General features: G+C 37.8%; 1 protein-coding gene across 2 annotated transcripts in view; it reads right to left on the reverse strand.

The window, feature by feature from the left end:
- SYNE1 (spectrin repeat containing nuclear envelope protein 1) overlaps positions 1-25,851 on the reverse strand; it is a 354,964-nt gene that overhangs the window by 21,080 nt on the left and 308,033 nt on the right. For both annotated transcript variants that reach the window (XM_070733725.1, XM_070733726.1), the window contains 8 exons: positions 16,379-16,566; positions 13,311-13,461; positions 10,221-10,403; positions 9,926-10,063; positions 9,145-9,336; positions 7,862-8,192; positions 2,563-2,631; positions 433-575 (listed from right to left, as the gene is read on the reverse strand). In XM_070733725.1, the coding sequence (XP_070589826.1) occupies positions 433-575; positions 2,563-2,631; positions 7,862-8,192; positions 9,145-9,336; positions 9,926-10,063; positions 10,221-10,403; positions 13,311-13,461; positions 16,379-16,566 (1,395 nt within the window). The remainder of the gene's footprint in view (positions 1-432; positions 576-2,562; positions 2,632-7,861; positions 8,193-9,144; positions 9,337-9,925; positions 10,064-10,220; positions 10,404-13,310; positions 13,462-16,378; positions 16,567-25,851) is intronic.

A 25,851-nucleotide genomic window follows, 5' to 3' on the forward strand; every position in this document is an offset into this window, starting at 1 on the left:
GGTTTATCTGATCATTGTGTTTCGTGACTGCTTTACTGACTTTGACTTTTTGTGTGCTGATTTTCCCTGCTTTGAAACTAAAGCAGAGCAAAGTGTGTTTCACTTTGTGAAAGAAGAAGGACTGTGAATTGCCTCACAGCTGCAAGTTAAGTATCACAGAACTGATAAGGGACTTGTACAAATTACCAGTTTGTTTGGAGACGAGTGCTCTTTGCTATACCAAAAGAGGGCTTGGTTTAAAGTGAATTTTCATTATAAAGAACATTGTTTTGAATTTTCAAACGTGTGTGTGTGTGTGTCTGAAATTTGTACCTGTGAATTTTTGGGAGGATTCTACCAGAGAGCCCGACAGAACATGATGTTACCATTGTTGTACTTCAAGAAGTTTAATTTTCTATCCAGCTACTAAGTGGCAATGCTCATAGTACTTACATAGCCTTTGTAGCTAGAATCTAGCTCAGGCCCTGTAGGGGTTTTACTGCGGATTATATTCTCTGTTTGCTGTATTTGGAAACGACTTGTGTCCAAAGCTTTGTCAAGCTGCCGAATATGTGTTTCCAAGGAACCTGGTTCTCCTGCAGTAATTATACAAATGAGATGTTATCAACTTGAGCAGCTAAAATATCTCAGACCAATAAAATGGAGAGTGGGGTTAATTAGGTTAGGAAGCATGAGAAAGGTTGACTGAATAGCATGTCTGACAAATTAAATCTATAAGTAATTTGCAAATGGGTCAGTAATTGAGGACAAGTTATTTTTTAAGGAGAAAATATACAGTGTTGACCGAAGCAATCCATTTTTAGAAATAGCTCTAAATGGATGGCAAAATATTCTACATATATTATTGCATCTTCAGACATTTTTTTAAAGTATTTGTGATATTCTCACTAGGCAAAAAAGGGGAGTGTGTGAAAGAAAAGAAAACTGCATTCTGTTATCCTTTCAATTTCATATATATCCTATAATTTGGCTCAGGCTGCAGTTGTATATCCCACATGAACACAAATGGCTTCTCTTGGATAATTGACAAAAAACAACAACCCAACAACCCAGAAATTTGAACGATCCATTAATTTTCTTTCAAATTCAGAAATGGAATGCTTCCCTAGGTATATTTCTAGTTTTTTAGCATGCGAGGAAAACAGAATTTCCCAAACCCTGAATATTTTCATTTTGTATGTCTAAGTTTTACAGAGTTTTTTTAAAGTAGAAAATTAAACTGCAAAGCAGCAAAAATACTCCAAGATACATATTTGCTTTTTTAAAAAACACACAGCACCTTTTTTTAAATTATAGCCATAATCAGAAATATTTGGAGAATATTAGCATTCATATTTCATGGTTTTTTAAAAAAACCTCTTCCAGAATAAAATCCAATTATATCCACTTCTCAGCACAGTAGAAATTATTGGCGGCATTAATCCCTCTCTTTGGATGCAAGTTCCAAATAGAAATAGTAAAACTGGGAAATCACGGAAAAGATGTGGTGTTTGTCTATGTGTGGGATGTAAATGAGGGTGAAGACCTTGTGAGAGTAGAAATCAGCTTGTGCAATGTGTGATGCCATCCAATATTTGAAAATATTGGATATTTCAAACTGTACAAGAAGATCTGATAATGCTGTGAGGGGAAGCCAGCCTGACACTACAGGGCCAAAACTACAAGGCCCTACTGAAGTATGCTTTACAAAATGCATTTATTCTTTTCAAGCTGATAGTTTTATGGGAAGTTTATATTTATAGATATGTTAATATAGGCATCAGGCAATGAGAAAAATTTGGGTTCATCCTTAGAATAATAATCAATGTCCTGTCCAGCTTTGTTTTTATTCTGTATAGAGTCCATAATGCCACCCTGCCCCAAATTTCTGTTTGCTAAACAAGGCAGTTATTAAGTGTGTTTGGCTTCATTTTATAACTTTTTTTGCCACAGTTGTTAAGCGAATACTGCAATTGTTAAATCAATCACAGTTAAATCCAGCTTTCCCCACTGACTTTGTTGGAAATCAGTTGGGATGGTTATACATGGGGATCACATGGCCCTTGTACAGTATAAATGTCATAAATACATGTCGATTGACAAGTTCCTGGATTTTGATCATGTTACCATGGAGATGAAATTTGGAACAGTCGGTTGCAACCTGTATATTCTTTCAGTTCCACCCATATAACCCTTATTGGCCCTGCAAAACCTTCCTTATAAGTACAGCACAATAAAAATTTATACAGTTGGTGAAAAAAGTTAATACTTATCTGAATGTAATATGATATACTGATGAATTTCCCCCCAACTTACATACTGTGAGCGGGGACGTTAGCACTATTACTCTGTTATACTTTAAAAAAGAGAGAACTCAAATTTTGTAAGTTTGCCAAATATCCGGTTGGAAGCAACAATATTTTACAAGATACTTTTTGTGTGAGGAAATAGTTTTCAATTTGCTGGTGTGTCTGAGTAAATTAGAGTGATTGGTTAAGTAATGAGTAAAGCAGCAGATGTGTTAAGAAAGCTCTACGAGAGATATTTTAGGATTATAGCAATTTTAGGCTTTTTAATGCCTACCACAGACATTTTTGAGAGCATTTTCAGTAAGTTTTATATAGGCTTCGGGGCTCTCAGGAATCACTACATCTGCAAAGATAAAACATAGCCATTGATTCTTAGCAATAATTATTGAAGGGAATCTGTGAATTTTAACAGAAGATTAAGTTCATTCTTCATTTTGCTTAGAGAAAGACAACTGACATTAATCATAGTGTCTGGTCCAATGCTATATTGCAATAACAGAAATTATTAATGAAATAGATTTTCTCTTTCATCCAGTGATCCCAGAGCTCTTTTACATGTTTAGGGAACTCCAGAGCACATCTGACAAAAACATGGATGGTACAAAGAGGCTGTGTAAGGGGAATGCAATGCAAATAAAACCCTTATATTAAAGTGCAATAGCCCCCTAAGCAGGCGGTTGGACTGTAAGACCTCCAAGGTCCCTTCCAACTCTGTTATTCCATTCTATTCTAAGTACAGTGATACCTCTACCTATGAACGCCTCTAGTTATGAACTTTTCTAGATAAGAACCGGGGGTTTTGCCTCTTCTCAAGAACCATTTTCCACTTACAAACCCGAGCCTCCGAAACTGTAACCGGAAAAGGCAGGGAGAAGCCTCTGTGGGGCCTCTCTAAGAATCTCCTGGGAGGAAACAGGGCTGGAGAAAGGCGGGGAGATGCCTCTGTGGGCATCTCCACCCTCCCTGTGGTTTCCCCAATTGCACATATTGTTTGCTTTTACATTGATTCCTAAGGGGAAAATTGCTTCTTCTTACAAACTTTTCTACTTAAGAATGTGGTCATGGAACAAATTAAGTTCGTAAGTAGAGGTACCGCTGTACTTCAATTAAAGAGAGATCTTAAATCCAGTATCATCATGTTAGCACTTATTCTATAATTTCATGCCTGGAGATAACGTAGTGCAAGAAAGTACCACTTTCAGATGCAAATTGCCACACATGTACTGTAATGATATGTGACAAATCCCTAGAGAGACTGGGTGAAGAAATGCTACCTAGGGAATGATCAGATAGCAGAATGCATAGCCTGGGGCAGCATAATGAGTGGAAAAAGAGGTTCAGAAAGGATTCTCCCTAGTGTCTCAGTCTCTCAATGAGAAATAATTGAATATTCAGACTTGTTAACGTAAAGTAAAATTATATCAACTGGTCATATCTCCTGTCTGGTCTACTTGGGAAAGCTAATATGTATATTCCATGATGCTTACCTCATTCAAATTCAATGATTTTTCTAAGAACTTATTGCTTGTAACTTTTTCAATTGGTCATCTATGCTATTATACACGTGGGAATTGTCACATATGCATGCCATTTTTGAAACATAATGCTGAGACATAGAAACATAGAAGTCTGACGGCAGAAAAAGACCTCATGGTCCATCTAGTCTGCCCTTATACTATTTTCTGTATTTTATCTTAGGATGGATATATGTTTATCCCAGGCATGTTTAAATTCAGTTACTGTGGATTTATCTACCACATCTGCTGGAAGTTTGTTCCAAGGATCTATTACTCTTTCAGTAAAATAATATTTTCTCATGTTGCTTTTGATCTTTCCCCCAACTAACTTCAGATTGTGTCCCCTTGTTCTTGTGTTCACTTTCCTATTAAAAACACTTCCCTCCTGGACCTTATTTAACCCTTTAATATATTTAAATGTTTCGATCATGTCCCCCCTTTTCCTTCTGTCCTCCAGACTATACAGATTGAGTTCATTAAGTCTTTCCTGATACGTTTTATGCTTAAGACCTTCCACCATTCTTGTAGCCCATCTTTGGACCCGTTCAATTTTGTCAATATCTTTTTGTAGGTGAGGTCTCCAGAACTGAACACAGTATTCCAAATGTGGTCTCACCAGCGCTCTATATAGCGGGATCATAATCTCCCTCTTCCTGCTTGTTATACCTCTAGCTATGCAGCCAAGCATCCTACTTGCTTTCCCTACTGCCTGACTGCACTGTTCACCCATTTTGAGACTGTCAGCAATCACTACCCCTAAATCCTTTTCTTCTGAAGTATTTGCTAACACAGAACTGCCAATACAAGACAGACTGACCAGAGTTCCATTCCCTATTTTGTATGTAGCCATGGTTGCCTTACAGAAGTCCCTCAAAATGCGGCTTTGTCAACAGGTTTGGGGATTTCAGGGACATGGAGAAGTTGTGAGATGACTACATCTGATGGAACATCAAAAATGTTCTTCTCTTTTTAGAACATTATATCAATGTCCTTATTCCAGAATCTGCATCAGATGTTGGGGAACCAGGACAATAAGTAATAAGTAGGCTATTGGAACAAACCATACATGGACAAAGCAAGGAAACCTCTAATTGATGGAATGCTACTACAACAGTACATCTAGAAGGGATATGTAAGAACTATACATAGGTAGAAAACCTGCATCCACACCAACTGAGAACACTTCAACATAGTGAAGATGAAGCTGCTCACACAAATTGAGATAGGCCAACTATGCATTACATCCTAACCTAGACTCAAGAAGAAGACCTGGAAGAACAACTGGAGAGGGACCTGAAGCTGGAATGTCACTGCCACTCCCTCCATTACAGAACATAGATGTTGATATTGAGGCATAAGATCATGGATAAAACCCACAAACTGGTGGGGTGTTTGGTGCTTTCGGAGCTTGGGTGTTTTCTTGTAGACATTACCAACATCTGTAGAAAACAATCAAACTCAGACAGCACCAAAGATCCCAGAGTTCAACCCTAAGCTACAGATATTAACTTCTATCAGCAAGGAAATGTTATATGCTACAACACTATAATTCTGGAGATGCTTGGCTACACAAGTCAAGAATAGTAGTATATACCCCCTCTTTAGAATAAGTCAGAGGCTAAGATCAAAGCAACTCAGATTTGCTTATATAGAATTATAGATGAGTGTGACAATTAAGACTCGGCTCCTGGAAAATACAAGATTCCAGGATCCCATCTGAATCCTAGAGACTACTAAACAAAGGCTCAAAGCAATTGCTACCAGGTTAAGGAGATGCACTAGAGAAGCAGAGGCCAAGATTAATGCCTTCTTCTCCAAAGAACCATCCAAATACTCAGTGCAACAGCCTAATAGCAGCACAGCCAACAACACAGAAATTGAATACAGTAATACCTCATCTTACAAACCTAATTGGTTCCCGGGGGAGGTTCGTAAGGCAAAAAGTTCGTAAGACGAAACATTGTTTTCCATAGGAAACAATGTAAAATGAATTAATGCATGCAACAAACCCCCCCCCCCTGCAAAAAAACACCGCCGCCCCGCTGTCACCTTTTGAAACAGCCGGGCGCTTCTCAGCGTTCTCCCAATGCAGAACCCGGAAGTTCGGCAAAAGTTTGGGTTCGGGTGGCCGCCGAGAAGCCCCGCCGCCCGGCTATCACCTTTTGAAACAGCCGGGGGGCTTCTCGGCGTCCTCATGAACGCCGAACCTGGAAGTTCGGGTTTGGCGTTCGGGTTCAGGAGGACACCGAGAAGCCCCCCGGCTGTTTCAAAAAGCGACAGCCGGGTGGTGGGGCTTCTCGGCGGCGAGTTCGTAAGACGGAAAAACTTCGTAACAAGAGGCAAAAAAATTCTGAACCCCGAGTTCGTATCTTGGGTTGTTCGTATGGCGAGGGGTTCATATCATGAGGTACCACTGTAGTTCACAGCAATCTCCCAGAATAGGAACTAGTCCCCATCAAAGAAGCAGGCATCCAACAGCAGGTCAACAACATGATCAGCTGGACAACACCTGGCCTGGACATGATCACACCTACTGATTAAAGAAATTAACAGCAGTGCACTAATGCCTAGCAGTGTGCCAAGGAAAACATCAAACAAAAATCACTCTTTTTGGTTTTAAGGAGAAACTGATAGTGGAAAACATGCCTGCATGTATTGTATGCACTATGCCACACAATTACAGTATTCCTGTCAAAAGTTTCTTTTTCAGCATCTGAGTATTCTAAGGAAAGCATCATAGTTACAGAGAAATTCCTATGTGTGATTCAGAGAATACAATGAAGAATTAAATGTAAACTGAGTTTTAGATCACATTTCTATGTGCATTTGAAAGAAAATCTTATTGAAACTCATGGTACTTATTTCTAGATAACTGGAGATAAGATCTAATATTTTTTCTTCTACTTTTCATTTTTCCACAGAATAGAAAATTACATTTATTTATTTATTCGATTTTTACGCCGCCCTTCTCCTTAGACTCAGGGCGGCTTACAACATGTTAGCAATAGCACTTTTTAACAGAGCCAGCCTATTGCCCCCACAATCCGGGTCCTCATTTTACCCACCTCAGAAGGATGGAAGGCTGAATCAACCTTGAGCCGGTGATGAGATTTGAACCACTGACCTTCAGATCTACAGTAAGCTCCAGTAGCCTGCAGTACAGCACTCTACCTGCTGCGCCACCACGGCTCTTACATGAAAAGATGCTCTGTTACCTACGTTGTATTTTTATTCTTCAAAACCAATCAATCGAACTTGGTAAATTTAGCTTGCTCTGATTTGATCACAGCACACTGAGGATTACCTGGGTTAAGCTATCCTATGTTAAACCAGTCATTGCGTTATGCATATGTCCATGTGGGCTTGCTGCATTAGGAGACAACACGATTCCCTTTACTAATTCACACATTGGAAATGACAAGGAACTATAATTACCAAATGCATACAGTAAATTATGTGTTGTAAGCCGCCCCTTACACGCTCCAGAGCATTATACCATGGTCTTTCGAGACTGAAGGATGCCAATGCAAAGCCGCCCCAAGTCTTCGGAGAGGGGCGGCATATAAATCCAATAAAATAAAACAAACAAACAAATAAATAAAATTAAGTATAGGTCCAATTATTTTACCTAAATGTATCTTCTCTCTTTTCCCCCTAGAATTGTAAAGACTGTGCAATGTCACCTAATAAATCCATTTTTTATTAAGAACATTCTGATTTAAGGACAACTACAGCTAAGTACGGGACCTACTATAGCAAAATGTAATTACAAAATGATTCAAATTAAATATGCCATAGTTCAAGTTCATTGCACAGTATATCAGCTTACATACAAATTTGGCTTAAGGACAGACCTTGGGAAAGGAACTTGTTCTTAATCTAGGGACTGCTTGTATCTCACTAATTACTTCTGTGTGCCAGTTGGAGAACATTAGTAAAGATTTTCAAAGTCAGAAGGTGGCCCTATAACCTTACATCAAACGTCTCAAGCATGAAGGCCGATTGAAGAGAGATGATCTTATTTAAGAAGACCAAACATCTGTTGATAGATTTTACCTGCCAGGCTTGTAGCTCCTTGAAGATAAAAATCTTTGTCGTCCCTCCCTTCTTCATCAGAGTGAAGGGCTCTTGAGACTGCGGACTCCAGGTCACGACTCAAGTCATAGTCATGATCCCATTCCAAAGGGATGGAATCTACGCTAGCTGGTGTATCCCGCCCTGACCTTTCACTTCGGAGTGGCTGGGGAAGAGACAGCGAGAGAACAGAGGAAGGATGTGGGGAAAGGACACTGTCTGCGGATTTGTCATGCCAGTGCAACTCAGAAAGATCTGCTGATTCATCCAGATCCACTTCACGATCGGATAACTCATGCTCATCATCTGTGAGCTGGAAGGAGACATTAAAACAATAATGAATGCATTTCATAAGGAGCCCTTTTACTGTTTGCTAGGTCAAGAGGACAAAAATCTCGCTATGTGACATCCATTCGTGCAAGATTAAAAATATATAAATAGATTGAAAGAGGTAAGTTGGAAAAGCACCAGATCTTTTGTTTTCCCTTTCACATTTTGCAGTTCTTTATTACACATTATTATTACTTTAGGCTGATTTTTGCAGGACCACTCAAGAAACTGGGGAAGAAAGAAGACTCCATGTAAAAATGTTTACTTCCTCACAAAAACATGGGAAATGTTTTAGGATAAATGGGTAGCTCAGAGCTTACATCTATATGAAACTTAAAAGAGACATCTTTTAGTTGAGAGATAAGTGACTTTTTTTTTTTTCAATGTTAGTTTTAAGTAGTGGAAGGGGGCCTTGAAAGAACGATATGAAGGTGTAAAAGGCTTAATGCATCTTTTTTTGTGTCCCCCCCAAAAAAGTTATATCAATCATATACAGTAGTTCCATTGCCAGACTTCAGCAGTGTAATTTGGAGATGCTCAAAGGCAGGTTTGCAATACGTATATGCTACCTGCCAAGTAGCTTTGTAAGGCCCAGCCACAATTTTTTTAAAAATACCCCCTCCTGTAAAAGCCTTACTTAGGTCTCCAGTTTCAGTGCTGCTCTTGTTTTGTAGCCACTGAACACCTGAAGAATTCAACAGGTATTCCTTAGTGGCCCATGATTGTTTTTCAATTATCAGTTTGGCTTTTTTCCCTCTACAATTTGTGCCCTATTGAATACAAAAGAATGGGGTTTGAAGGGGCTGCACTTAGGACATGAGTTATCCAAAACAGCTATAACTCTGTAGATGCTTGAAGAAGTGAACACTGAGTCTATGATGAAGTCTAAAATTAACAAAATGTGCAAATATTGATACAGCAAATTTAACACTTACTGGAAGACGAATTAACTTTTTGTGGTATCTCTCTACTCGGCCAAAGACCTCATGGCAATATCGTCTCAGCTCGTCCAACTCTTCCTCAATGACAGCTGCATCTAAAGGCTCACTCTTTTCTAACAGTAACTCTCCCTGGAAAATTATTTGCTCAATTTTGTTGCTGTTCAGAGAGATCTCCTGTTGAAAAGCCTGAAACACAATGTGTAATTTATTATACAGGACATAAGAAAAGTCAGGAGCCAGAGGCCATTTGCTATACTGTATGCCTATGGAGATTCTCAGTCATCCAGGTCATACAGAGAGTTTACCTTGATTATTTTAAATTGTAAAGCTAACATAAAAAAAATAAAAATGTGATTTAGGAATGTGTTTTATTCCTAAATAACAAATGAATTTGAGGCAGAAGACTTGACTGGCAAACTATTGCTTTACTTTATGATGTGACAAACATATAGTATAAAATAGTTAGGAGGATGAGTTGCAGTGAAAAAGCAATGGATGAAGAGAGGATTTTTGTATTAAGTACAGCTTGTTTGGGTTTGTTATTATTTCTATATATCAAATGTACATAGCTACCCATCTCAAAATGACTCTAGGTGGCACTGTTGTAGTAGTCATACAATAACATTACTATATAAAACCTTGCTTATGAGTGTGTGATAATTTTAAAGCTTACTATTTTTTCTTTCATACACATCACATTGCATAAAATTTTAGCTAATGATAAAATCTGCTCTGCTTTTTATTATTGTGATCATCTAGATTTGTATTTCTGTACCTTGAGTTGCTTTATCTTTGCTTGAACATCACACTCTGAAAAGTGTTCGATGTTGGTGAGCTGCAAGTCCATCTCTGTAAGCCAGACCAAAATGCTGTCACGTGCCGTCTCAAATTCTTCACGTTGGCCAATGAAATGCTGTAAAAAAGGAAACGTGATGATTCAACTTTTTCACATCAGTACATAACTTTTAAACATTTAAAGCAAAATCCAAAGAAATCAATTAAAACTGATATTCTTAAAATTGTTCCTTCAACTGCAGAAAAAAAATAAATGAATGAAAATGGAGGAATACTTTAAGCCTGCGGAGGATGGAGATCACTCGTTTTTGCAAATTGTCCCATCTCTGGTTTCCTTCGTGAACCATCAACTTGAGGCTGCCAGCCGAATCAGTGCGATTTTCCCTAGCCAAGCGGCGGTACTGTTTGTTGATCAGTTCTAGCTGAGTTAAACTTTCTTGTACTTGACGCTGAAAAGCCTACAAAAAAGAACAGCAGCAAAATAACCCATTAAACTTTGGTCCTTATAATCACTACCTTCAATAGGATTTTGATTTTTTTTTTGCTTGTACCTAGTTACTTTTCTATCAAAGAGAAATCCCCTGCCACATTGGAGAAAAAAGTGTGAGTTTTAATTACATAAAAGTAGTGTTAAAGATTGCTACCTGAAGTATATTTTCTCGTATGGCAAAGTATCTTTATAGGCAACAATTTTCTTGAGCTATTAAGAACTACTTGTTATGTAGTACATGAAATCACTATGCCATACAAACTATTGTCAAATAGAACTTTTTAAAAATGGTGCATATTGATACTTAGGATGAAGTGTTACATGCTTCTAAAACATGGTATTTGGGAAGCAAGCAACCATTTGGTAATGGCATCCCAAACAAATATCTTTATACAAACATGTTTAATAGTGTCTTTATAGACTTCTACTTTGTGACAAAGTGCTAACACAATTAAAATAATGGAATGGATTTCTTACAACTTCAGAATAAAAGATAGACATAGTTTGTTAGGTCAATAAGCTTGAAAGCATGGTAATATTATTCTATCACATAAAATTAGCCTGCGTAGGTAGACCACAATAGAGAGAGAGGAGAAAACAGTATGTGCATTCAGGATCTACCAAGGAGAGGTGAGGGGATTAAATGCTATTCTTGAATAACCAGATGTAACAGAACAAAATGATCTATAGGCACATTCATGGCCATCGACATTAACTGAGTTATTTCTGCTCATTTTTATAAGCACTCAACAGGATTAAAATGAAAACAATCATTTGTGCAGCAGGTTGCAGCCAAGGACAAAAGGGAGCTATGTAATCTGAAGCAGCAAATATCTTCCAAGGCTTCATCTCATAAATGATCAATCAACTCAATGTAAATGTCACTGCAGAAGGTAGATGGGTGGGGAGATTAAGTAAAAAAAAGGCAGGCTACAGCGGAAATTATATGAAGAATTCAGTTGAACAACAACAAAAAACATAAATAAAACAAATCCAGAAGAGCAAATGCACCTGTTTGAATCAATAAGAAAGAGGACAGATTTTAAACAAGGAGGCTTATGTTGAGTCAACCACATGTGTAATTTCATCTGTTGCTAACATTTGTCCAGAGGAATGGCAGCTGTAAGGTTTTCTACTGTCCTACAATGATATGCTTCTATACTGAAATTCTTGTTTACTCAATTTAACTATACTTTAGCTGAGACTTTTCAAAAAAGCAAACTCTTTCAAATATGTATCACATTTTACTATTCAAATAAAAACTAACATTGTATTTATTTTGGAAAATGCAAGGCTTAAATCCAACAATTGTTTTGCCTTTGTAAACGACTCTGTTGTCTATAAAAAATATCCAAAAGATAAAATTTCTGGAATGCAACTTTTCTTCTATCATGCATATTGAAATGTTTCTCTTTATAAACTTTTAAGTGAGTTTTCTTTTATTTCCTCTCATTCTATAATGTCTACTGTAGCATGTAAAATAGTAAACGAAGTTAAAAGCCAAGTAAAAATCTGCTTGAATATCTTTTTTAAGATACCTGCAGCAACCACATATTTAGGGGAGCCTAAGTGGATAGTTGAAATGCATTTGGATGAAAGAAAACGACATGAAGTACATAGAAAAAGCTCACAGATGAACACGTATTTAACATCTACTAAAATATACTTTGTTGAGTTTTATTTAATAGAGTAAATTGCATGATTCCTCATTAAGTAAAAGGGAAATGGAATGGAAAGTAAGGAATGTTTTTATCCAATAAATTGATTGACTCATTCATATAAATGGATCTTTGGGTATCTTAAGAATAAGTCCTATTTAGACATAATGACAATGGTTTGAAATAATTGAAATGGTAAGAAAAAGAAAAAATGAGAGTTTCAAAATTAAAAGAAATAAAATATAAAAAGGGTATTTTTGTAATGTACACTAAAGGATATTTTGTATTGTTGTTAAGGATGAGTTCAAGCCTAGGCCATTATCTTTACTCTGAAACAAAAACAGAATGTATTTATCTGGACAAATTTTATAATTTGGATAGTAATATCATGTCTTTTTATGTCATTTTCCTATATTTTCCCTTTCTGATGGTCATAATTATATTTTCCATTACATCTATTAACTTTGGCTGATGCAGTTGCCACTTCCTTTGTTCTCCTCTGACTCAACTGAAAGAAAGGAAGAGATGGGAAAAGCTTCCATTTTCCAAGTGGCATTACGTTTCTTCCTCGGCACAAAGAGCCAGAAAGGGAAACTTTCTGGCTTATTCAAACCAAACCAAAGAATAGCACAACAATAAGAAACCATAGGTACCTTCTCCTTGCTAAAAAAGAGTAATATGCTCAAGGGTGCTATTCACTTATCTTCCCTACCCGTTCGCAAATGTAAGTGTGCGCATATGCAAAGCCTTCCGTGCATACGCACAGCCTAGAAAGCATGGATAAATGGGATGTGCTTACATCCTGGCGGGTGGGTAGGACCTCCCGTAGTCAGCCCTACCGATTCGCCTGAAACAGATAGAACTGGCTGAATACCACCTCTGAATATGCTTTTTCATTGGGATGACATAATTACCCAGTGAAAGTCAATTGTAACATTTGTGTACAGGAGGAGCCATTGGGCATAAGCCATAAGTTAAATTATTGCATTAGTGTAGCCATACAATGACCAATGCACTGATTCATTTTCATTACAGTTTAGTGCAGGAGAAACAATCTGTGATCTATTTTTGAAGTTTCAAAGTCCTTTGCTCCAAGTCCTAAGGTAGAATTTGATCTTTCACGGAAATAAAATGAACAGAGTTAAATTAATACAATAGAATAAATCTGATCCCGTGACTGCATCAGAACAGGTTATATTTCTGACGGATAAAATCACCTCAAACTTCTTCAGTTCTTCTTTAGCAACTGTATATAATACCCCGGAAGAACTAGGGAAAGCAGCCGTCCTTTCAGAAATGTTCAACCAATCTTCAAAGCGAGAATAATCATCCAAAAACTTCTGCCATAGTCTCCAAGTCTCGTCAATTCTGAAACAAAGATAAAAATATGAGAGGCTGAATTTCACCTTGAAATTATTTGGTATCTAATCTAGTTACTGTTGTGGCAGAACAGTTACCAACTGTAATAAAGAAAGAATGTTGCCTATTCTAACGTGCCCAAGTAGACAAATAGTGTATTGAACAATACTGGCATGCTGACAGTACTTTTGACAAGAACTATTTTTAACAAGAAACATAATTCATTGGCTGAATCCCGCTTGAGCTGGATTTATTTATTTATTTAGCATATGGCATGCTATACAGCAACCAGCAATATCAATTAACATTTCAACTAGATTAGTAGAACACAATAAAATATAAATGTCAAAAAGATCTATGTTTAAATATTAATGTCTAAATCATCTAACCATTGAAACACAACATTCTTTATATTTTTTTAAAAATCAGATACTGGAGAAGAATATGCCCTCAGCTTTCAGCCAGCCACGATGTGATCTACGGTTCGACATTGGATTCCAACACTCACAAGGAGGGGAGGATACTATGCCCCAGTTATACAGAGATTCCTGGCAGACACCATGTGAGGTGCAAATCCTATTCAGGATTGTCCACTGGTGATGTGGGTAATTCAAAGCCTGGCACCTTTTTTGCGGGTCATTTACATGTCTTCTATGTCTAGATAGATTATCTCAGGGACCGCCTTCTGCTGCACGAATCCCAGTGACCAGTTAGGTCCCACAGAGTGGGCTTCTCCGGGTCCCGTCAACTAAACAATGTCGTTTGGCGGGACCCAGGGGAAGAGCCTACTCTGTGGCGGCCCCGGCCCTTTGGAACCAACTCCCCCCAGAGATTAGAATTGCCCCCTCCCTCCTCACCTTTCGTAAGCTTCTTAAAACCCACCTCTGCCGTCAGGCATGGGGGAACTGAGATATTCTTTCCCCCAAGGCCTTTAAAATTTACGCATAGTATGTATGTTTGGTTTTTATAATAAGGGTTTTTTTTAGTTATTTTAGTATTGGATTGGATTGTTACATGTTGTTTTTATCATTGTTGTTAGCCGCCCCGAGTCTACGGAGAGGGGAGGCATACAAATTAAATAAATAAATAAATAAATAAATAAATAAATAAATAAATAAATAAATAAATGTCTGCACATTCAGACACCCATTTGGCTTCCCACTGGGGATCAATGTTAAAATTGTTGGGCATATGTTGTGGACTTGCCAAGGGGAGCTTGAGCTGGAATAAAATAATTATGGATTTTCTTATGTCCAGTTGTCATGGTGTGCAGTGCCATATAGCATCGTTTTGAGGGTAGGAGCTGAAACAGCTTGTGTCCAGGATGTGAGGGGTCTATAAATTCACAGTCTTCTTTTTGACTCGTGCAGTATAGAGATCCTTTACGAAAAGCAGGTTGGTAGCAATTGATTTTTCTGCAGAATATAGTTCATATCAGGAAGCAGAACATTGAAATGTTTAGATAAATTTTAGCTCTTACTGCAGAATCTCTATCCTGTTTCCCCGAAAATAAGACACCCCCAAAACTACGCATACTGTAGTTTTACAATTTGATATAATTGATTTCATAAGGTTAATTTAATCAATAAGTACTTATATGAATAAATAATAATAAATAAGATTTGCTAATTAAGATTTGCTAAGAACTATTATAATTTACAACTATAGTACAGTGGTACCTCGGTACTCGAACGCTTCCTTTCTCGTACATTTCAGATAACGAACAAAATTTTTGGCAAAAATTTGCTTCGGTATCTGAACAAAAATTCAGATACCGAACAGCCAGTGAAAATTTTGTTCATTATCCGAAATATAATCCCGGCAGCTTCAGGGGGCTGAGGAGCTCTCTAAGAGCTCCAAGCTGCAGGAAGGGTGGGGGCTGCTGCAATCTTGGCAGCTTCTGGGGGCTCCTTTCCTCATTGCTTCCTCTTATTACCTGTAAGCAGCTTCAAAAACTTTCTCCTTCCCTGTGGCTGCAACAGCGGCGGCTTCCCTTCCAGTAGCAACAGCGCCGGGAACGTCACGCGATGAAGGGAAGCCGCCGGAGCCATCTCAGCAGTTGCTGCCGCTCCAGCAGCTTCCCTTCATTACGTGACTTCCCGGCGCTCTTGCTACTGGAAGGGAAGCCGCCGCTGTTGCAGCCACAGGGAAAGAGAAAGTTTTTTAAGCTGCTTACGGGTAATAAAAGGAAGCAATGAGGAAAGAGCCCCCCAAAGCTTCCGGGATTGCAGCAGCCCCCACCTTTCCTGCAGCTTGGAATAGCAAATTTATTTATCCCATTGTAAATAAAGAAAATAGATTTAATTGGTTCCCAGCGAGTTAACAGGGGCTGGGAACCAATTAAATCCATTTCCATTATTTCCTATGGGATAAATAAATTCGGTACTCGACCAAATCGGTTCTCGACCACACTTCTGGAACGAATTGTGGTCGAGTACCGAGGTACCACTGTATTAGGAATCTATATAATCTTTAGAATAATTTTATTGTGTATATTTTATAATTTAATAATTATAACCTAAACTAGTAATTGGTGGCATTGATAGTGCTTGATATATGTTGCTTCTATTTATTAAATTTTTGATTGCTAGACGTAATAGTTCCAATTTACCATATTTAAAGCTTATTATAAATTAATTGTTTAGTGGAAGACTTCTTCATTAAAAAAAATAAGACATCCCCTGGAAATAAGACGTAGCACATCTTTGGGAGCAAAAATTAATATAAGACGCTGTCTTATTTTTGGGGAAACAGGGTATGTAATGATGCTTGGTCCATATGGAAGTCACATGCTAGTCTATGTAGCTTTTATCCCTTAACCTATGTAACTTATATCCTTTAACAGATGCTTAATTTAAGAATTGGCTAGATTTCATTCCATTCTAAAAAATCTGGAAAATCATCTACACTTTCACTAAATACTTACTTGAGTCGCCTTTCCATTGACATGGCACAAATATTCCGCCATCTTCGATCCAAGTTCCTTGTGGCTTGCTGAATGGAATCACATTCTGTTTCAGTGGCACAAGCATCACAATCATGGAGAAGAACTTCACAGAGATTAAGGACAGATGCAACCCCAGTGCTATGTTTCTCTATGTCTCTTTGAAGTTCCTGCAAGTCAATAGATAAACTTGTGAATGTCTTAGGCAAAAATGAAGTTAATTAATACTGTATGTATTGTAAACATGCAAAGCAAAACTGTAATACAAATGAAGGAAAATAAAAAGCTACTTGGGGGCTAATAAAAATACCAAATTGTTCTACAAAAAAAAAGATTTTTGACTTAGATTCCAAGTGGATACAGTGTTCCCTCATTTTTCGTGGGTTCGAACTTCTTGAAAAGTCTATACCACGGTTTTTCAAAAATATTAATTAAAAAATTATTCACTGTTTTTTCCCTATACCACAGTTTTTCCTGCCCGATGACGTCATATGACATCGCCAAACTTTTGTCCGCCTTTAATAAATATTTTTTTTAATAAACTTTAATAAATAAACATGGTGAGTAATAATCTAAATGGTTGTTAAGGGAATGGGAAATTGTAATTTAGGGGTTTAAAGTGTTAAGGGAAGGCTTGTGATACTGTTCATAGCCAAAAATAGTGTATTTACTTCCGCATCTCTACTTCATGGAAATTCGACTTTTGCGGGTGGTGTCAGAACGCATCCCCCGCGAAAGTTGAGGGAACACTGTATATTTAAAAATAAGGAGTAATGCAATCATGTACACACAGAGGTATGGGGTGAGGAGCCAGAGACCAATAATTCCAACACATATTTCTATTTTTCTAATCAAGTGGCTTATTTATTAAACATAATAAGATAAAAAGAGTGCATAGATTGTCTGAATTTATAATATTGTTATTGGTGTTCATATTTCTTTATTGAGAAACATTTTGTTCTACCAGGCTACACGTATACTAACTGAAATCCATTAAGTATTATTGACACATATCTTTAGGTAATTTCAAAGAATCTAATATTAATACCATCAATTATCTCAATAACTATTTGCCAACTGCATTTTTGGACTCCATTCATGGTTTGATGTTGACTTTTAAAACCCGGAATGGGAGGAGCAAAGAGAGTTTCAAGAAGTGCTTTCTTTATTATATCCATTCCCAAACAGCCTTGACTATGATGATGGGATTAGTAAATAAATGTTGAGCTTGACTATTAAGTTCTTTGTCATATTGCATTTCTTCAAATTGTGTGCAGTTATCTCCACATTTTGTCATGTTTCCAACCATATGCTTTATTTCTTTTCGTGTCACTGAATCAGGTGGAGCAACAAGCAGGAAAATAATAGATAATCTTTTTTTTATGAAAACATAGTAACTGGAGTATGTGAACACAAAGTGAGAAGTATTCATGTAACGGTTCTCTTAAAAATGTCAAGAACGTTGATGTACACTTGACATTCCAGAATGGGATAGGTAGATTTTGGTGCAATAAGAAATTTGGAATTCTAAGAGCTTAGTGGACACATAAATTTAAAAAATGTCAAAATTAGTTTGTTATATGATGCTCATCAGTCTCTTTCAACCCTCCATGATCCATTGCTCAATGAGTACATCAATTCACCAAGATTGTCTGTCAATGACCTTTTCTTTGAATCTTTGTAAGCTCATTCTCATGTCAGCAGTGATTGTATTTAACCACCTTATCTAGATATTTAAGATTGGAGAGTTTTGCTTCATATTTTAATTAACTCTTCTTTGTTCCTTCTTTTCCAGGAGAACTTTGCCTTGTCTATTATGCTTATCTTGGCAGGAAAAATTTCCTGGATTTCTGTAATTACTTTAAAGAATTATATTGTTCTTTTTATTCAATTGCCATCTTCATTTTCTTTTTCTTGCTTGTGTAAATAGATTTCCTTGACTCTTCTTGGTCATAGAAGATTTTTAGTTTCAGGAATTTTCTATGTGTTGTCTTTTGTTTTCTGCCTTTTTTAGTCAATTTTCAATCTATCACTAGGCATTTTGTCTTCTTATGAAAATTACATTTTGTAATACTTTTGTTTACTTCATTTAATGATTTGAGTGAATTTCAATCTAGAATTCTTCAGACATACAATTCAAATGCATTTCAGTTCTCTATCTTTATAACAGAATATTATTTAAATTACATCTTGTCAATCACTTGGTTTATTAAGCTGAAATTTTACAAGAAGATCAGGGCCAAGCTTCAGTTAGCATTATGTCTTGGTTTTGTTGACTGAATAGAGCTCCACCCACTTGGTTGCACATCATACAGTCAATTTGATTTTAGTGTTGTTTATGCAGCAATGTCCATGTGTACAATTGCATTTTAGAATTGCTTGAGAAACAGATTTGCTATAGTATTATGACTAAATTTGTCACAGCTATTTGTCTCCTACTTCATCTGTATACAAAGATAAAAGTTTCCACTATTCCAGGTTCAAACTTTGAATTTTTATTTCAATTTAGTCTTCCAGTTATCTATAATGAGATATGTTGCTGGTTTTGTATTAACGAGGTGTTGCAAATCATCATAGAACTGCTCAATTCCCATTTCCTTGAATCCCTGATATTGATTGTCTTGTCCTTCATTTATTTGTTTATTTATACACGTACAAGATAGCAGGTATTGGTATGAACATAAACAAAAGCAAAAGTCTACGGAGAGGGGCGGCAAATCTAATCTAATCTAATTAATCTAATCTAATCTAATCAATCAATCAATAAATAAAGTACATAGATACAGGTAAATTTGGACAATAGGATAGAGATGGTAGGCACAATGGTGCGCTTATGCACACCCCTTACAGATCTCTGTCAAATGGGGAGAGGTCAACTGTAGACAATCTAAGATTAAAGTTTTTGGGGTTTGGGGAAGAAACCGCAGAGTCCAGGCACAGTGCATTCCAGGCATTGATCACTCTATTGCTGAAGTCGTATTTTCTGCAGTCACGTTTTGAGTGGTTTACATTGAGTTTGAATCTATTGTGTGCTTATGTATTGTTGTGGTTGAAGCTGAAGTAGTCATTGACAGGTAGGACATTGTGGTAGATGATTTTATGAACTACATTTAGGTCAGATTGAAGATGACATAGCTCTAAGATATCTAAACCCAAAATTTCAAGTCTGGTGAAATAAAGGTACAGCATTCTGTTTTCAGTAGAGGAGTGGAGGACTCTTCTTGTGAAATATTTCTGGACTCTCTCAATTGTATTGTCTGATATGCAGTGTGGGTTCCAGACAGGTGAACTGTGTTCGAGAATTGGTCTAGCTTTACTATGAAGCTGGTTTGTCATATTGCATTTCTTCAAAATGTGTGCAGTTAACTCACATTTTGTCATGTTTCCAACCATATGCTTTGTGTAACCATAAAATGCTGGGAAAGGTGGATGGAAAGAAAAATAGAGGACAATCACAGCAATGTAATAGACTCAAGTTACAGTAGCACCAGCAGGAGAAGTTAAGGTCCGATTATCATGGAAAACATCTATCAATGTGGTTGTTAAGAATCAACACCAATTTGATGGCACTTAAACAATTAATCGACCCATAAATTATTTTAGCATCTTTTGTTTATTTAAGCGGCTCTGCTATTTTTTAATATAATTTTCTTTTCTTCGCTATAAAATCATCCATCCAGTTTGCTAATTCCCAGAAGGTCAGTGGCCATTCCTGACACTGCTGTTCTGATAACATCAAGATTAACTTGGTTCATTGCTTTGACATTCCCTGTTCAAAGCATGAATTTTTTATTTTGCTTTTGCTTGTGAGCGAATCAGCAATTTATATCTTTTCACCTTTAATCCAGATGTGTCGTGTGCATACATGTTATGTCTATTTGTCCTCTGCTTTCCCCAGCAACTGTTTAAATACCTTTTTGCTTGGGGGCCTCATTCTTCAATTTCATTTTTCTAGATTTACTTCAGTAGGTGACATTTCCTTTTCCACTGGATACTATTTAGTCCAATATTTCATCAGGAATAATTGCTTGCTAAAAAGCCCTCCTGACTATATAGCTAATAGGTTATTGATAAGGGGGTATTGGTGATGACAGGAAGCCAGAAAACAAAAGATGTCTGAGAGGAAGAAACAGCAACTATTTTACTGGCTATTTCAGAGTGATAAAAATTAAGATTCCAATTGTGAGAAATTGTGGATATTAGCCAGGGGCAAAAAAATTCAGGAGCAAACTCATTAAGAGGCAAGAGACACATTTTATTTGGGGGGGACGCTCTATCTTAATTAGTTTGTTATAGATCACTTGGAACAGTTTTCAATTATGTATTTTTAATTTACAGCATTAAAAATGCTGTTGAAGTCTACGTCATTCATATTTCCTGACTTTGCTAGCAATGTGAGATTTAACTAGAGTTGTAAAACTTGGAAATGCACTGAATATAATTCTCTAAAGACTAATGAAGTAGTCTCCGAATAGCACTAATTGAAATATATTTGCATTTTAATGTGATTTAACTTAATTTCTTGCATTTGGAACAGAAGTCAAATTAACACAGCAGGAAATTAAAGACAAGTAATATTTATAATCTCTTCAGAAAAAATGAAGACATTTAACACAAAATTTGGGGGGGGGGAAGGGAAGAAATTACGTAAGAGTCCTAGCTAGATTTGTGGTCCATTGTTCAAAAGTAACACCACAGTTACTTCTTCTGTTCTTCTGCATACTTTCTTCTGTTCTTCTGCATACTTTTTCTTTGGTTTCCCAATTGCCGATGTCAATAAATTAATTATGAGGCACAGGAAACATGGAAGTTTTTTAAAAAAATTCCCTAACTCTATGCACAAATTCTGCCCAACTAAGCTTTGTTTTTAAAATGCAAACTCTTTGTGCTAGGGCAGAGGCTTGAACTAATGTGATAGAATATATAACAAACAATCCTCAAGATATGTGGTTTCTATTACGGTGTCTGTCTGGCATGTAGACTGATCAAGTCTAAATATCAAACTTGCTGAACATAGTTTACAACCCTATTCTAAGAAATGTTGACAAAAAAAATTTCTTTGGAAAGAATTTTGTGTGAGGAACAAAGGTATGTTTTTCTGTGCGTGCAAACACACATGTGTATATGTGCACCTTTCAGTCATTGTTGACTCCTGGTAACTGCCTGGACACGTCCCAACAAGTTTTCTGGCAAGATTTCAGAGTTTGCCTGCTTCCTATGGCTGAAAGAGAATGACTGGCCCAAGGCTACCTAATTGGCTTCATATCCAAGGCATGGACTAGATCTCGCAGTCTGCTGGTTTCTAGTCTGTTACCCTAACCAAGGGGTATCAAACTTGATTTCATTGAGGGCCTCACTGGCCGCCCAGCCAGCAAATGCTACCCTGTGCACCTGAGCCAGCTGATCCCTCTTGCCCTACTCCCTCCAGCTGCCACAGTTCTTGTAGGGCAGTGGGGCTATGCAGAAGAAATGCCAGAGAGAGGCAGTGATGCTCACAGCCCGGGGGATCTGCACAGCTGGTGGAATGAGCAAACAACAGCATATCAGCCCTGCAGTCAGCTCTGACCATTGGGGATGTCATTCCAGCAAGGAGGGGAACACCCACTGCTAAATGACAAGCCTCTTCTATAGCAGCCACCCTGAAATTTCAGGTAGACAGCCTCCCCACCACCCTGCCTCACGGGCTACTAGTCTGTCAAAACTCTGCCAGCTGCGGCTGCTCAGCCTGCGACTCCTAGCGGGGAGAAGCCCTGGCAAAGCTGCACACTCGGAGCTCCTCCAGCTGGTACATGGCGCTGCTGAGGTGGGGGAGCAGAGAGCATTGCTGCTAACCAGGGAATGGTGGCTCCCAGCAGGGAGGAATCCAGGCCATGGACTCATCTATGCAGGTAGCACCCCACCACCACACCACCCTCATTGGCTGCTTGACCTCCGGTGCTCCAGACCACCTGGGGCAGGGAGGGAGGAAAGCCCAGCTTATCTTGCTCTGCTTCCTTAGGAAGCGATCCCCTCTCTGCATTTTTTGGCTGGTCTTCGCATCTGTTGCTGGTCTTCGCATATGCATGAGCACCAAAACCCAAACCAGCTGGCCGGTGCACGTGCACTCTAGGAAGATAATCTTCCTGGAGTGTGCATGAGCAATGGCCGGCTAATCTTCCACTTTTTGTCATGCCTGTGCACATGAAAACCAGCTGGCCAACCCACCGGAACCCAGAAGAGCAATAGATTCACCATAGATTCACTACTACAGTGGTCCTGTGACTTTCGCGGGTTCGATTTTCGCAGGTTTTCAAAAAATATTAATAAAAAAAATACTCTATGAGTTTTTTTGAACACCATGGGTTTTCCTGTGGCCGCCCGATGTACAATACTGTGCGTTTTAACTCTCCTCCTCCCCCTCAGCCGTCCTGCTTCTTTAAATAAAAGCTCCACTTCCGCCCCAGCCTCCCGATCCCTCCCCTTTAATTCTCGGAGTGTTGGTACACTCCACTTGAAGCCGAGCCTTACTGCCGCCCACTGCCGCCTTTTCTTCCCCCACCTACCAAAGCCATCTCCCTTAGTGGTAGTGTCCGACCTCCCAGCTGATCGGCCTGGAATTCCAGCTTCGAGTCCTGGCCTGGATCTCTCTTGCCTTGAGCTTCCCCTTCCCTGCCCTGCCCCTGAACACAGGTGCTGCTGCCGCCGCCGCCAAAGGAGACACCAGCAGCGAGTGCAGCAAAGCCCCCAGCTTGCCGCCCCATTGCCCCTGCAGGTTCTGGGGGTAAGTAAAACCAGGAATGGCGGAGGGAGGGGGAGGAAGGAAGGAAGGAAAGGAGTGTCTCTACTTTGCGGAAATTTGACTTTCGCGGGTGGTCTTGGAACGTATCCCCCACGAAAGTCAAGGGACCACTGTACTGACTTTCAGGAATAATCGCTAATGTGAATGATTCAGGTCTGTAGAGTAATACTGGTCTAGAGGCTGAAATCTATGACTCTTATTCATTATTACTTTTGTTCCTCAATTATACACTACTAGTAACAAGTCACCTACAGCTATGTAAATCATTTTAAAAGGTATATATTTTTTGAGTAACATTTGTTAAAGAGACCCTTAGCGTGTTAATCTGCTAGCTTCAAGATAAATTTATGTTTATTCTGTCTAGCTGACACTTTATATCGTGGGGATTTAAAATTTAAGAACTGTTTCTAATTGACCTTTGTCGTAATATTGCAGTGATACTCAGGAAAAGGGCTTAAAATTCTAATAATGATCATTCATTGCTTTTACACTAATTCATTGCTTATACACTAATGACTGCATCTCATACGATCCATCTGTTAAACTACTGAAGTTTGCAGATGATACAACAGTGATCGGAGTCATTCGAGACAATGATGAATCCGCATACAGATGGGAAGTTGAACAACTATCCTTGTGGTGTGACCAGAACAATCTAGAACTGAACACACTCAAAACTGTAGAAATGGTGGTAGACTTTAAGAGAAACCCTTCCACCCTTCCACCTCTCACAATACTAGACAACACAGTATCAACAGTAGAGACCTTCAAATTTCTAGCTTCTATCATATCTCAAGACCTAAAATGGTCACCTAACATCAAAAACATCATCAAAAAAGCACAACAAAGAATGTTCTTTCTGCGCCAGCTCAGGAAGCTCAAACTGCCCAAGGAGCTGCTGATTCAGTTCTACAGAGGAATCATTGAGTCTGTCATCTGCACCTCTATAACTGTCTGGTTTGGTGCTGCAACCCAACAGGACCGACACAGACTTCAGAGGATAATCAGAATTGCAGAAAAAACAATTGCTGCCAATCTGCCTTCCATTGAGGACCTGTATACTGCACGAGTCAAAAAGAGGGCGGGTAAAATATTTACTGACCCCTCGCATCCTGGACACAAATTGTTTCAACTCCTACCCTCAAAACGTCGCTACAGAGTACTGCACACCAAGACAACTAGACACAAGAACAGTTTTTTCCCGAACGCCATCACTCTTCTAAACAAATAATTCCCTCAAAACTGTCAGACTTTCTACTAAATCTGCACTTCTATTCTACTAGTTTTTCTCATCATTCCTATCACCCATTTCCTCCCATGTTGACTGTATGACTGTAACTTGTTGCGTATATCCTAAGATTTTTATTAATATTGCTTCTTCATTGCTTATTTGACCCCTATGACAATCATTAAGTGTTGTATCACATGATTCTTGACAAATGTATATTTTATTTTATGTACGTTGAGAGCATATGCACCAAGACAAATTCCTTGTGTGTCCAATCACACTTGGCCAATAAAAATTCTATTCTATTCTATTCTATTTCTTGTGAAATATTGTTATTAAGACTAAGTATTTGAGTATAATGGCTGAAGTGAAGCATCTTAAAATATTAAAAATAGCAGCAGTTTCACACAGTCCTTTCCAAACTGATCAACACTAAAGTCTAAAATGTTGCAATAAATATCTATCAATTATTTTACCCTAAGGCAAATACAAGATATTGCTCAAGAAGATAATTAAACTAAGAGCTTAAGTATTAAAAGTGCCTCCAGTATAAAAAAGATTGAGAAGGGTATTTGAGGCAGGCATTAATTGTCATAACAGATGAAACAAGCTGTCTATCAAAGGTATTAGTGAAAGGTTGAGAATGGCAACCTGATGGATTACACAGTAAGAAGACTTAATGACTTCCTCCCAAAATTATACTTTTCTGAAAAAAAATACATGCACACAGAATTTGTAATACCAAGCTTGTGAAGCTGAATAAACCAAGACATATTATAATTAAATTTCTTAGTGAATAAAAATTCTTTGAGGTAAAATTTATTTCTTACAGTTCATATTTGTCCATTAGAGACATTCATAGAGACATTATTTTGTCACAAGCTGGAAAAGGAATTTAACTGGGAAAGACATAGTAATTTTTTAAAATCAAGATATTAGCTAACCGCCTTAAAAACATAATGACATTTAAGCTTTTCACAGGATTGCTGATAATTTCAATTTAGTTTAAATGGAAATAGGAATTTCCGTTTAAACATAGATTGAAACCACAAGGAATAGAAACAATTAATATTATTCTACGGTGGTTATGAATAAAACTGGCTGAGCCATCAGAAGATTCCCTCTGATGGTACTTGGAATAGGAATGATCTTGAAAATGAAGCCAAGGAGAAACAGCTGCAAAATGAAGCTCCCAGATGGAAGATGATTCGGACACAAATAAGAACAAAATGGGGGAAATATTAACCCTTTAGACTAAAAGTTCTTGTATGGTGTTAAAATATTAGTTCAGATTAGAATTAAGATATAAATGGGTAAGATAACAATTATTTAGGAGGAGGGATGCAGAAAATTAATATAAGAAAGCACATAAAAATAAAATTATAAGGAGGTCCAATCGTGTCTGACTGTAGACGGCAGTGCTAATTTTCATTTTTTATCCAAGGAAGC

Source organism: Erythrolamprus reginae, chromosome 1, assembly GCF_031021105.1.
Source record: "Erythrolamprus reginae isolate rEryReg1 chromosome 1, rEryReg1.hap1, whole genome shotgun sequence".
In the NCBI taxonomy this organism is placed as follows: domain Eukaryota; kingdom Metazoa; phylum Chordata; class Lepidosauria; order Squamata; family Dipsadidae; genus Erythrolamprus; species Erythrolamprus reginae.